Source organism: Zootoca vivipara, chromosome Z1 (assembly GCF_965207765.1).
Source record: "Zootoca vivipara chromosome Z1, rZooViv2.hap1.1, whole genome shotgun sequence".
Classification (NCBI taxonomy): Eukaryota; Metazoa; Chordata; class Lepidosauria; order Squamata; family Lacertidae; genus Zootoca; species Zootoca vivipara.
The window spans coordinates 16,755,425-16,769,798 of NC_142583.1; the positions used below are offsets into that span (position 1 = coordinate 16,755,425).

The 14,374-nt window shown below is 39.5% G+C and overlaps 1 protein-coding gene across 1 annotated transcript in view; it reads left to right on the forward strand.

Moving 5' to 3' along the window:
* GABRA2 (gamma-aminobutyric acid type A receptor subunit alpha2) overlaps window positions 1-6,595 on the forward strand; it is a 72,413-nt gene extending 65,818 nt beyond the window's left edge. Inside the window, exons 8-9 of the mRNA XM_035113167.3 lie at window positions 2,710-2,912; window positions 5,256-6,595. Coding sequence (XP_034969058.1) covers window positions 2,710-2,912; window positions 5,256-5,552 — 500 coding nt within the window. The 3' untranslated portion in view covers window positions 5,553-6,595. The remainder of the gene's footprint in view (window positions 1-2,709; window positions 2,913-5,255) is intronic.
* The last annotated feature ends 7,779 nt before the right edge of the window (window positions 6,596-14,374 follow it).

Here is a 14,374-nt window from a genome sequence, read left to right on the forward strand (position 1 = left end):
GCAAAATACAGGCACATTAAATACACTAGATTTTTTTTATAAAAAAGCACACAAAGGATATCTAAGTCAAAACCTTCACCCACTTTGTTAGTACACAAAGTAGTTTTTCAGGTATAGGATCTAAAGTCCTGGGCTACATGTGCTGAATATTGACTTGTTTAAAGAGCAGGTGCAATTTACCCCATGACATGCCAGAGACAGCTTTTCATAATCTGTTCTCGGTTCAACAATAGCTTCCTTTCCAAATTGGTATTTGGGAAGCACAAGTCCAAATTCACCTTTTGTGCAGAGAACAGTTTACATGCCATTGTTCAATCCTGGCCAAAATGTTCTTTCAAATAGCAGACTTCAACTTACTAGTAGATCACAAATATTTCAATTTTAGAGGTCAAGCGCATGAACTGGAATTTATAACTCGATTGCACAATTTTATTAGCATTGAGAAATCTATTTTAAAATATGAGGACCAAATAGTGACTACTGCTGCTTCTTCTTTTTCTTTGCCCCTCAGTTGAAAACTGGAGTTTTCAGATGTGTTAACAGGATCCCCAAGTTGCTTAGAAATAATACTCAGATGGATATGAAGACATGTTATAAAATTCACTGAATGAATCCGTGTGTGTGTGTGTGTGTGTGTGTGTCTGTCTGTCTGTCTGTCTGTCTGTCTGTCTGTCTGTCTGTCTGTAGTGGTATACATATATTTTGTGGTAAGAACTTTTTCTAAAAGATTGCCATCTCTGTGATACGATAGAGATTTTTTAGGGGGTACTAATTATGCCTGCTTCCTCAGCATTGCTAATTTTCTTACAAAGGCAGGTCAGACAGTAAGCCACAGGCAAATCATCTTTGCATAGTTCTCTGTCCTGGGGGAGGCCAGATAATGTAGAGAGTTTTTTAGTCTAATTAAACTTAATCAAAGTATGTTATATTTGAATGAAAAAAATCACAGCTAAAAATGGAAAGAGTATTAAATATTGGACTTCTGCTGTTTTCGGATTACTATCTTTGTCATTTGGAGGAGACTTGATGACTCTTGGCATCAAGTAATTTATTTAATGGTGCTCCCAAACCCAGCCAGAAAACTACCTCACGAGTTTCAGTTTATGGACAAACTACACATAACTGATGCAGGCTCATTTGTTGAAGCTTGAGTCTTCCTCCCCAAATACATATAAAGCAATCACAAATTTTAGACAAAAGGTATGGGGTTGGCTTACAACAGAAAGATCCCAAGAATAAATATGAATTATAATTGTTAATATATATATATGATGGGGGGGAGGGGAATACCACCTCAATTTACAAATAGCAGATACCTACAACCTAACAAATAAATCTGCATGTTCTTCTCTTGAGCTTTCATTACAGTAATGGGGAAGCTCTGGCCTTAATAAGGCATGTCAGGCCTCTCCATTTGGGCTGCAAGGCCTTTGGGGCAAGTCATGCCCACCTGCCCATCACCTGATGTTAGCAGGCACCTCCAAACTTGACTCTCCAGCTGTTTTGGGACTACAACTCCCATCATCCCTAGCTAACAGGACCAGTGGCCAGGGATGATGGGAATTGTAGCTCCAAAATAGCTGGAGGGCCGAGTTTGGGGGTGCCTGTCATATGGTGTCAGATATGGGATTGGTAAAGCTGCAGTTTCAAAGGTATAATTGGGAATGCACTCTAAACCTTAGAATCTCCTCCTAATAGCACCACAATAGACACATGGCTGCCAAGGAAATATTGGGAATGTGTGACTGTTTATTTGCACCTATGCATTTAGCTCAATATTGTTTGAATTTGGTGCTTTGCCCTGTTTGCCCTGTACTTTTTTCAGCATGGAAAGACACCGAATTCATAGAACACTGAATTCATAGAGCACTGAATTCAAGCCACTGTGTATTAGCAGTTCAAATAATGTATTGGATATGGTCAGAGGGGTAACTCCTGATATCTCAAACCACTCCTGAAATAATTGACTTGTGCTCTCCCCTCCCCCGCCCCCGCCTCCACCTTGTTTGTAGTTCTTGTGAAACACGTCAAGCAGAAACCTACTCATCTGCCTTTTCATTTTGCCAGATATATGTGAAGCTCGTTCATTTTTCTGCAGGAGAGAAGCAGAAGTTTCCACTTTGCATGTTATACAAAGGGAAGACAGCATGAATTGCACATTATCTGTTGGTGCTAGTTTGTCACATTATTGCTACCCTAAAAGCAATGGGTGGTATGCAACTAAACAAGGGTGCTTAGTAGTGCAATTGAATTTCCTTGTCCTCTCTTCTACCCACACTGCACTGCAGAACCCGTAAATCTGTTCTGGTGCATTCCCCAATCCTCCGGGGCAGATTTACTCAGTGTGCAGAAAGAGGAAAAGGGTTCCACTGCACAGCCAAAAGTCATTGTATAAGTGGAACTGTTTAGTTGGATACCACCCAATGTATCTGCACAAAGATAGTATCAAGTTTTGTGCATATAATCTTGCATACTTTCTTAGTCACAATGTGCATCTTAACTGTGACTTCTGTAGAGCTTTATCTCTCTCCACTGAATTCTGGATCAAGCCCCCATAGTGTTGTTATCAGCTGCAATCAGCAGCTTTACACTAATCATTTGTAATCACTAGTTTTTGCCCCTGGTGATAAATATTCTTCTTTTGAAAAAAACAAAAAACGTTCTGAATTACCCTGACCAACACTTTATTTTCCTCCATTTTCTCTCCAGGAGTCACAACTGTGCTAACAATGACAACTTTAAGCATCAGTGCTCGAAATTCCCTGCCCAAAGTAGCCTATGCCACAGCTATGGACTGGTTTATTGCTGTTTGTTACGCATTTGTATTCTCTGCTTTGATAGAATTTGCCACTGTAAATTACTTCACAAAAAGAGGATGGGCGTGGGATGGGAAAAGCGTAGTCAACGATAAGGTGAGTGATAAAGAAACATGCTTAAAGTTCCTTCCAATTCTAAGAAATCAATTTAGTAGCATCTACATCTGATAGCTTTCTATTACTGAAAAATAATTGAAGCCTTAAAATCAATATAAAGGCAGAGCAGATTGACGCAGGAGAGGAGAGCAAAAGAAGCTGACAGTTTGAGCACACACTTCAGCAGAAATTAAATTGTACATATGGAGTCTTCTCCATCTGCTTCATTTTGGAGAAACAAATATTGTCCCAAGGCTGTCTACAAATTAAACAATAGCCCATTTATGCCTGTTAAATATCCAAAATAATCTAAGGCAGCATTTCATTATCTTCGTCAGTTTGTTGTGCGAAAATGAATGAGGCCAAAGCTACTTTCCTATGACGGCCCTTAATCAGGATTAATGAAACCCAACACCTCATATTTCAGTCCCACATTTATGCTGTTATGTGAGAAACCTGGTACTTGCTGTTTTAGCTTAAACACCTCTCTGGTGTGTTTGGTTTTTTTTAATGAAAATAAATAAAAATAAATGTTATTTCTGAAAACTGCACCGAGAGAGGGTTTTTGCCCTGAAAAGCTGCATAAAAATATCAAAATAATTAGTCCACATTGGAGCTAGTTTCAAACCAGTCAGTGGTAGAAAGTCAGCAATTTTACTCTTATTTTACTCCATTTTAATCTGCAAAGCTGCCTTAAACCCTACTTAAGAGTCCTGTTCCAGCTCCTCATTTGGAACTTTTCACTTCACTTCATCTTCTTTATGGGGGCTATTTTTCCCTGTGTGACACAAATGAATTACGTATTTATTATAGTTGTTTACCACACTTCCTCCCAAGAAGCTAGGGCAATGTAATGTGGATATTCTATGAGGCAGAGATAGGGGCCTATGGTCATCCTTTTCTTCAACTGTCAGAGCTGAGGCAGGACTTTGCCCAGGATGCTCTGATCACCACACCAACCAGGTAAAGGGTGTGGGGTTTTTTGCCTAGCTTGTTGCTCAGCCTACTAGTTTGCCACATACATGTCTCATGTGAAAGTAGAACTTATGTGTATATTAAATTTTCAGGCTTAAGGAATCAGATTTTACTGAACATCAGAGAAGTTCTAAGATTAGGAACATCACAAAGGTCTTCTGGATATGTCCCATAATACCCATGGATCACAAAAGATGGAAATTGGAAATCTTAATCGGATATTTTGGAAGATGTATTAGCATTTAAAGCAGCAACTGTTGGAGACACCCTACATAGCCTTATGTTTGAGCATAAGCACTAGCTCACAAAAAACCTTGGAGAGAGGGGGATTCTGAAGTTTCCAAAGGAACATTGGAACATTATGAGATCATTTGTTATTGACCAGGCTTCCTCCACCTCAGCCCTCCAGATGTTTTGAGACTACAATTCCCATCATCCCTGACCACTGGTCCTGCTAGCTAGGGATCATGGGAGTTGTAGGCCACAAACATCTGGAGGGCTGAGGTTGAGGAAGCCTGTTATTGACTGTGCAGTCAGATTCCTTGCAACATCTGTCCCCCTCATAAGCCTTTTAGGATTTTGCATCACTTATACAAAGCATCATTTTCAATTCTGTCCTGTATTTGTCAGTGGCAACTCGCCAATTTTATCAATTGATTCTGTAGATATGTATTATTTGTGTGTTGGGGAGAAGAGAAAGATTGGAAGGATTACCAAGAGGCTTGCTGAATCTAGGCACACATTGCAGCCAATGTGGGAATTACACATGCTCCACATTATTAGAGCTAACACCTGAGATTAGAGCTGCTATGCATCAACAAGACCTGAAGGTATGCTAAGGTCCGCTAAGAAGGCAGGTGAAATGTGGGTGTATCCCCACTCAGCTATAGATTTGCACAGAGGGAAGAGAGAGAGCCTGGTCACAATAACTCCAGTTTCTGCAAAACCTGCTTTCACATACAGTGGTACCTCTACGTACGAATAACTCTACTTACGAATGTTTCTACTTACGAATGGAGCTCCGTCCACCATCTTGGATGCGGTTTAGATAGGATTTTTTTCTACTTACGAATTTTTAGATAGGGTTGCTTCGACTTACGAATGTGAATTCGGAACGCATTAAATTCGTAAGTAGAGGTACCACTGTATTCATTGGGCAAGATTTTCAGTGTAACAGTTTGCTGTATGCCTGTGCAATGTTGCAGTGTATACATGCCCCTGAAAAGGAGCTTACGGTATTTCATACACCCAACAGGGGTGGGTGGGTGGTGGACTCAAGCAAGGGTAAGTAAAACTACTAGTCACCATTGTGACATAATGCAAGTGCCCTGATTGGGTAATCAAATTCCCTTTTTTGTTCCCCCGCAGAAAAAAGAAAAGGCATCGGTTATTAAGAAAAACAATGCCTATGCAGTGGCTGTTGCCAATTATGCGCCAAATATCACAAAGGACTCTGTTCTCCCAACAATCTCCAAGAGCGCTACCACAACAGAACCCAACAAAGCCAAGCCAGAAGCCAAGCCACAGGAAGCAAAGAAAACCTTCAACAGTGTTAGTAAAATTGACAGGATGTCAAGAATAGTTTTCCCAGTCTTATTTGGTACTTTCAACCTAGTGTACTGGGCCACATATCTAAACAGGGAACCTGTCTTACATGGGTTTTAGGAGCAAACCTTAACTCTATGCTGAGGGCGTATAACATCATTATAATCAGATTGTTTTCCTATGTACAGTACGACTAATAACTGCTAACCCGTGAACCGATATGTACAGAATGTATATAGGTATCATGTCCATTTATCTCCAAAGGAGGTGCACAGAGTTTATTCATGGGATCTGTAAACAGATGGCACCCATGGCAAATATAGCCCGCTCTCCGTTCCGTGTGAGTTCTCCTAAACTGGTATTCAAAAAATGCTGAATTATATCCATACAACTGCATATGGTCCTACATAACTATTTAGTAACACTATTTTTTTAATTTAAAGTTTAAGATATTTTTCTATAAAGTGACTGATTCTACTTTAATGCAAAGAAACTATCATTTAAAAGAGAAGGGGTTTTTTTATAAGAAGTAACCTTAATTTCTTACGGTAGCAGTGCCCATGTAAATATTACAGGTGTGTGGTGAGCTCAAGTATTCTCTTATTCGCAACCATTATGAATGCAAGATATATGTGAAGGCTATTGGAATGTCAGGGTTAAGCACTTCTTTACTTTTGAGTCAAGCACTGAAGTTGCTGATTAACAGTTAGATCTGTGGTGCAGTCAGCACTCTGCTCCTGAAGCAAAAGGATTGGGTGCTGGGGGGGGGGGGGGAGGTCCTCACAAGAAAAGAAAAGTTTCCAGCCTAGCCCCAAAGCTGGATTCATATAAATCATTGTAGCAAAAGTGTTTTTTCTTTCTTTCTTTCTGTCCAGTGCTAAAGTGTTTTATAAAAGCAGTTGTGCAATGTGGGGGGAGGGATATCGGGGGCAAGGGAATTGATGCTGAACCAACCTCTCCATGCCACACAGTGGTAGAAGTTGACAACATACTTTTGTTTTTTTAAAAAGTGATGGTACACCAAAGTAAAAAACACAAACCTGCTTGCTCCTAGTGAAAAACACTGGCCAATCTTCATTGAGTCCTTAATAGTTCTTCTAGCTGTTAACAATTCCCTGATTTGGGCCAAGGAGGGGTGGGCCATATGGCTCTTTTTCAATATGGGGGAAAAAAAGAATCATATAAGAAACCATGATTGGGGCAGTGTTAATTAATAACAATGTCTTCATACATTATTTTCTTGGCTAATCACAGATGTTTTCTATGGTGAGCTTACATAGCATTGCATGGTCTGTTTTGGCTCCGATATATTCAGGTAGATATAGCAAGAAAGGGGTGCTTGTCTGGCAAGTGGTACAGAACAATCAAAGCAGGATATTTCCTTTTTTTTTTTTGCTGCAGTTGCACAGAGAAGCAGAACGTACTCCCAAATAAACATTCAGGGTCAGGGGTGTAAATAGTGCACAGTGAGGTGAGATCAGGTATTAGAGTTCTTTTTGTAATTCGTTGATATGCAAAAGGAGAACTATTCTCCTAAATAAATTATAAACTCTGGATCTTTCAGATGAGCAGTCCTAGGGCTGGTTCACATGTTACTACTCTTGGTTGCTGTGCAGTTGACTACTTGCAGCTGAATGTACAAATGGAATCCATTGATTCAAAGCTTGCCCACCTACATGCAGAAGCTGTCTTCTGCTCATGGAGGGGCTGTTTGGCACCATGCTCTGGAGCGTCGTGTGAGAAAAGCGAAACTGAACCCAAATACGTCCTTCCATTTGTGCAAGCTCTTGTAGTAGTGGAAACTTGAAAGCTGCTATAAAACCTACCTGTTAACAGCACTAGGAAAATTACTGTGCAAACATTTGCAGGTCAACACAAGTGAGAGTTTATCTACACTTACCTTTCCTCCACTGCTGTTTGTTGCACTCAGCTTTAAAGAGCAGGTTTATGTTCCGGGGCGGGGGGGGGGAAGAGCTCTCAAGCATGAAACTTTAAAGCATGGACCTGTGCCTGGAAAGGGTGGGGCAAAAGTTGAGTGGATAAGCCCTGGCTATTTTAATTCTGCTTGTGGGCCTTTGGATTCGATCCGTTTGTTTGAGGCGATAGTGAGAAAAGTTATAGCTGTGTTTTGTATTGGCAGTGACCATGCATTTACAAAGGCAAGTCATTCCTCCAGGTGTGCTCCCACCAGAAATTCCAGGGACCCAATACAGATGGGAACATGTTTTGCAAATGGTTCAATTTGCTCTTTGAATTCTCATGAAGAGCAACATTCCAGATTCTTAGCTGTAGGTTTACAAAGTTACCTAGTAACATAGTGCACATAGTAGCCATTCACGAGACAATTTTAAGTATTAATCCAGTCTTGTGAATTGAAACTTTTATAAATTAAAGAGAGAGAAAAAGCCAAATGTCCACAAAAAAGCTTATTGGTAATAAAAAAAATTATGTATACAACTTTTCTGAAGTACAGTTTCCATGAAATCTGCCTTAAAAGGTTAACTTCGCGTATCCATAGCAGCCACTGGAAACCGTTCTTTGGGATTTCGTCTTCATGAGGGGGTCCTCATGATTAAAGATTATTGCTGCTTTTGTAAATTGCAAGCTTACACTTTGCTGGCATAAATTTACAATGACTTTATATATTAGAAATAATTTTGCTAAGGGGAGGTCTTTTTTTTAAGAAAAGAAAATTCAGTGCATCACCAGTACTTAAATGCAAACGGAAACAAAACTGGAGTCTCTGTTTGCAAATTTTGTATAATATTTAATATTGATCCATTAACTATTTCTCATGAAACCTTTGCAAATATTCCTTATACCCCCCCAAAGGCCCTGTAAATCATACTACCATAAATAATTGTGTACTGTATTTAGATTTTAATAATACATTTGGCTAGTCAAAAGTATTTTGATTCACGTACATATTAGCAGTTATTAGTTGACCTTTAAAAAAAGATCCACCTTTCTGATGGTGTCTTTATAGTAGAAGCATATGTAGTCGTATAGTGTCATTTATTGCAGTTTTGTACAGTACTTGAGTATAGTGCATAATTAGGTATTCAAAGTTTAACAACACTGTTTAAATATTTCTAAAACAATTTTAAATTACCTTAAGAGGTGGAAACACACATGCACAAAATCAAATGATATTTCCATTTGCTGTTATATTTTCTGTATTGTTTCATTTTCCTTTAACGTGGATATGATCTTTACTCTGCATGAGAAATATTGAAGGCAAGGTCACAAATGCATTTTATTGGTTAGAACATCGAGGTAAAATAGATCTACTGAGATTAATAGTTCAATCCTTTACATGTAAACTCAGAAGTAACCCCACCGAGTTCAGCAGGACTTACTCCAAAGGTGACCGTGTATAGGGTTGCAACCAAAATCAAGTAAGATACTTAACACAATGAGAAAAGGTTGAAAGGATAGAACATTACCTCCCCATAATGTATACATTTGATCCCCTCTAATCAATTCATCCTCTTCAGTAACAGTAGTTGGGGGAAATGAGCACTTTATTTGAAACATTAAAATAGAAAAAAATTCCTTATTTTCATACCTATTTTGTATATAAAACGTAGATCTGTGTAGTACAAAAATGTGTGATAAAGTTGTGCAAGGTTTGAAGGCAAGCAATAAAAAAATACAGTTATTCATGGTAAAGTTATACATATCATTTAAAAAATGTTTTATTTGTAAAATATAAATATACCCTTTGATGCTAAATTTTCCAGGTACAAATAAATATATAAATATGTACATATGTAAAGCACTTGTAAATACTAGTAATATAGAAAATTTTATTCAATTTTATCTTTGATTTTGGCAAAGGGCTCTGACAGCATGACTTTCAAGCAAGGCCCATCTCATCAGTTCTCGTCCTGTTTAAACATGACATTCTTGGGAGAATTCTCAATCCGTATTAATATCGGGCATATACAAGCCCACTGCTGCTTTTCGGGGGAAGAAAATAACTACCATATTTTGTTGGCCACGACGCCTCTCTTTTTGGCTACCCAACTCAGATTCATTCCAAGGGTAGACCAGGTGGTTAGAGACACAATTTACCCAAGTAATATGATACCAGTCCAGTTCATTTGTTGCCTTCTTCCCACTACAAAGAGCATAGGAGATCCAGAGTGGGTTGTGAGAGCAGCACCTAGGAAGCTTTGTTGCTGGTGTGCAGTGTGCAAGCTCTTCTATGGCCAAATGCTATGTGCTTTCAATCTCATCAATTTCCATGGGAGCTGACAGCTCTCAGCAGAGCATAGGACTGGGCCTTGAATTAAGGAGGACAACAACTATATTTTACATCCTACATGTTTCATGTAATCTAGGTGGACAGCTGAATTTTCTCTCTTAAACTGTGTAAAATCAGAACTTTGTCTTCTAGAAATTGGCAGAAGGATGAGTTTACTTTGGTTACTCAGTAAGGCACACGTTCTTAAGGAACAGTAGACCCATAAAGAAACCTGCAAAAACAAGCAGGTTCCTCCTGTTCTTCCTTTGGATCAGTGTTAATATACATGCAAAATGCAATTCCTATTTATGGATAACCGTTCGTTTTGTAAATTCAGTTTGCACAAAGGGACCTATCTTAGCCCTGTTGAAGTTGGTCAGAACTGTTGGAAACAGGCAGAAGCCAAAGCTAGGAAAGTTGACTTAAACAGAACTATTTAATACAGTCTATCATTGTACATTAGTGTACAATCCTATGCACACATAGCTGGAACTATAAGCCCATTTGAACATCGTGGAACTTATTTCCAAGAAGACATGCCTAAAAATCGGGCTAAATGTGAATGTTTATTACAAACATTTATTCTTTATTTAAGGCATTCACACACCACCTATTCATTTGCATTTCTAAACAGGACACAGTCCTTAAAAATAAACCAGACAGATAATAAAACCATGAACGTCCATCATTAAACAGCACATGAATTCAAATAGCACATTTAAAAGCTTCCTAGAATAAGGATGCCTTTGTCATGCACCTAAAGTTCAGCAAGGAGAGGGCCCTCTAAGTTGGGAGGGATTTGGGCCCACAACAATGAATGCACGGCTTCTAGTAGTTACAAGCCGTGTGTCTGAGCCATGAGGGACCAGCAACAGAGACTACCCCCAAAAAATCCCTGTGATTGGGCAGGGATATAAAGGGTCATCTGGCCCTTAAGATATACTGGACCCAAGTTGCTAAGGGCCTTGTAAATTAGAACCTGGAACTTGGCCTGGTAACACACGGACAGCCAGTGCAGTAGTATGTCCCCATCAGCGGTAGTAGTTTACATCTACACAATACAATATGTTTAACAATATTAAACACCATAGAATATTAGTAGATTCACTGCAAAGGCACAAACCATAGCTTTGCTTATACCCATAGGTCAGAAAACTTTTTCAGCAGGGGGCCGGTCCACTGTCCCTCAGACCTTGTGGGGGGCCGGACTGTCTGTCTGTCTGTCTGTCTATCTATCATCTATCTATCTATCTATCTATCTATCTATCTATCTATCTATCATCTATCTATCTATCATTTATTTTAAATGAATGAATTCCTATGCACCACAAATAACCCAGAGATGCATTTTAAAGAAAAGGACACATTCTACTCATGTAAAAACACGTTGATTCCTGGACCATCTGTGGGCCGGATTGAGAAGGCGATTGGGCCCCCGGGTAGGCCTTAGTTTGCCTACCCATGCTTATACCCACCCCTTCCTACTTAAATAGATGAGGCGGTAATTTGTTATGTTGTTTTTAGAAAAAGCATACCTCACGGAAAAATCAATGCCTCCAAATTCAACAGTAATACCCTGATTCTCAAGTTAGGGGTAGCTGTAGTGCTGGCTGCAACTTCAGAGCTACAGCTATGTCCTGCACAGAGCAAATGAGGTCAGTCCGTCCGGTGCTGATGCTTGTGAACTGTGACTGCATTATAATAGTATATAGATGAGGACAGTTGCACTCATATTGATGGCACTGTGTCCAGCACTTTCTAAACGTATGTTAAGTAGTAATTTTGATGGTTATATCACTAGCTCCTAGCTAATTAGTTCTTTCTCCTCCCTTTTTATACCTTTACAGCCATTCTCAAAAGCAGGAGAAAGATTATAATGCTTTGGGGGGGGTGTTTTTTGAGAGGTGGCATGATAGAACCATTGTTGCCTGCGGTATGCTTCGTTTCATTTTGATCGCTATCGTCTCGATCAAACAAGTTTTTGCATATTTTTGAAACACCGAAAGAAACCTGTGAACATAGATGATAGCAGGTGAATATGCACACTTAGTATGCAATGAAAGTAATATTAGCTCACCTTCAGGTGAATTTCCTATCATCTGCTTCTAGCCTTAGTAGCTTTCTGTGATAAAACTCTCTTCTGTATCTGGCAGTGCCACACGGATCAGTTTCAAATGGCCATGACCATGCTGGGTCAGGGCCTCCCCCCCAAAAAAAGTTGTTCTGGCACAGGGATCATAAAGGCTTTTTCTGACTGGTGCTAGTTTCGTTCGTTTGCATGTGTACAATGCATAGGATCTAGCCTGCCTCCTAGTTTTTCATATGAAAATGATTTTAATTATTTTCCACCCGTTGTCATTATTTTCTAGTTATTATTTTAAAATGATTAGCGGCAACAATTTTAAGTGGCCTATGTTTAATTGAGCATGAAATTCAAGTTTTCAATAAATGCACTGTTAAATAGATGTGCTGTTTATTTTCCTTGGCAGCCTTTTATCTTCCCCCAGTATTTAGCCTAAGGTTTCAACCCTAAACAGAAAAAGTAAGTCTCCTAGATCAGGCACTGGCAAACTCGGCCCCCCAGATGTTTTGGGACTACAAATCCCATCATCCCTTGCTAACAGGACCAGTGGTCAGGGATGATGGGAGTTGTAGTCCCAAAACATCTGGAGGGCTGAGTTTTCCTATGCCTGCTCCTAGATCCAAAGGTTAGGGACTTTAGATGGGCAATATGTTGTAGTAGCAATGACTAGTCCCTCTGTGTTGTTGTCCATCATTAGTTGATCTTGAATTTGTGCCTAGTAATCCAAAGAACTAATGCAATATGGGTGCTTGTATTGCTCTGATTATGAGGCAAACACAATGAGCTTACAGTGGTTTGTCTTTGCCACAGTAGCATTGCTGGTTGTTGCAATGACTGCTAGGCCCCGTGTTTCCAAACCTGTGTCTGGTTTGCTAGGCTGAGCTACCTGCACTGCTGAGGAATCCTATCAGCACAGCTGGATCGTGAGTCACACCCGATGCTGACATTTACAATTGGATACAAAATTATTCTGTACAGTGGTACCTCGGTTTACAAACACAATTGGTTCCGGAAGTCTGTACTTAACCTGAAGCGTACTTAACCTGAAGCGAACTTTCCCATTGACAGTAATGGAAAGTGGATTAATCCGTTCCAGACGGTCCGTGGAGTACTTAAACTGAAGTGTACTTAACCTGAAGCAAACTTTCCCATTGAAAGTAATGGAAAGTGGATTAATCTGTTCCAGACGGGTCCATGGAGTACTCAACCTGAAGCGTACTTAACCCGAGGTATGAGTGTAATTGGTTCCGGAAGTCCGTACTTAACCTGAAGCGTACTTAACCTGAAGCGAACTTTCCCATTGAAAGTAATGGAAAGTGGATTAATCCGTTCCAGACGGGTCCGTGGAGTAGTTAAACTGAAAATACTCAAACCGAGGCGTACTTAAACCGAGGTATGACTGTATTGGCAATTGGATCAGTAGCATCGAGGTTCCAATGAAGGAATTAAGAATGTCTTAATTCTTAGCAGGTGCATCACTCTGTGTAGCACTAAGTCACAAAGACTATGGTAAGTGTTATCAGGCAGTTGAAAATTTTATTAGCCACTTAGAAAGATAAGGAGCTGCCTTATGTTGAGTAATCAAAACCATCATTATCATTCTACACAGACTTGGCAGAATCTCTCCAGGGTTTCACCTTACCTGGAGTCGTCTGGGATTGAGCCTGGAACCTTAGAGGTGCTCTAACACTGAGCCATGACTCTGATTTCCTGTTTTATTCTCTGTTTTCAGAGGATTCCTTGACTGGGTGCTCGGTGTCAATTCTTCTTGTTCAAACTGCACACTTTTAGGATTGCATCCAAAAGGACAGTCTAGATATAAAGCCTTGTTTGTATGTGCAGGTCACCTTTGCTGTATTGGTAAACAATTGTGTGTTGGATCAGAGTGTAAGTGGGGGGAGGGGAGAAGGAAGAATGTGAGAGTTAATATAGGGAACCTTTAATGGCAGAATCTGAAAATGTAGGTAATCTAGGGAAAGGAGTTACAGAGAGGTAGTTACAGGTAGGTAGCCGTGTTGGTCTGAGTCGAAGCAAAATAAAAAAAATTCCTTCAGTAGCACCTTAAAGACCAACTAAGTTTTTATTTTGGTATGAGCTTTCATGTGCATGCACACTTCTTCAGATACAGTGTTCAGTAGATTGAGCATCAAGGAAGAGGCTGATTTGTGTGCTTTTCTGAGCACGTAATAAGAAGTACAATGTGGTCCTTGGGTTTATTTAGAGTGGGTAGAAAGTGAACATATTTTGTGTCCTGACTCATTATGCTTTAGCTTGGCACATAATTTAATTCCTTAATGCAATGTATGGTACATATTATAATTGTTATTGGGTGCAATCTTTTTCTGATAACAGAAAGAGAAAGTGAAAATGCCACAGCTGCCACAACTTTAGCTTGTTTGCAGTTAAGCTTTCTCCCCTGAAGAAAGCTATTTCATTTTTACCAGAAAAAAATATTAAATCCAAATCTATAAAAAGAAGTCAAACTCATAAGACAAGCTATACTAAAATTAAATAAAAAATCCTAATGCACCTGCTGCAATTTCAGAATTCAGCAGACTCCTAACTTCTCTCAGGTTACATGAAATTTTGCCTTGTGCAGAGAGAGTTTTA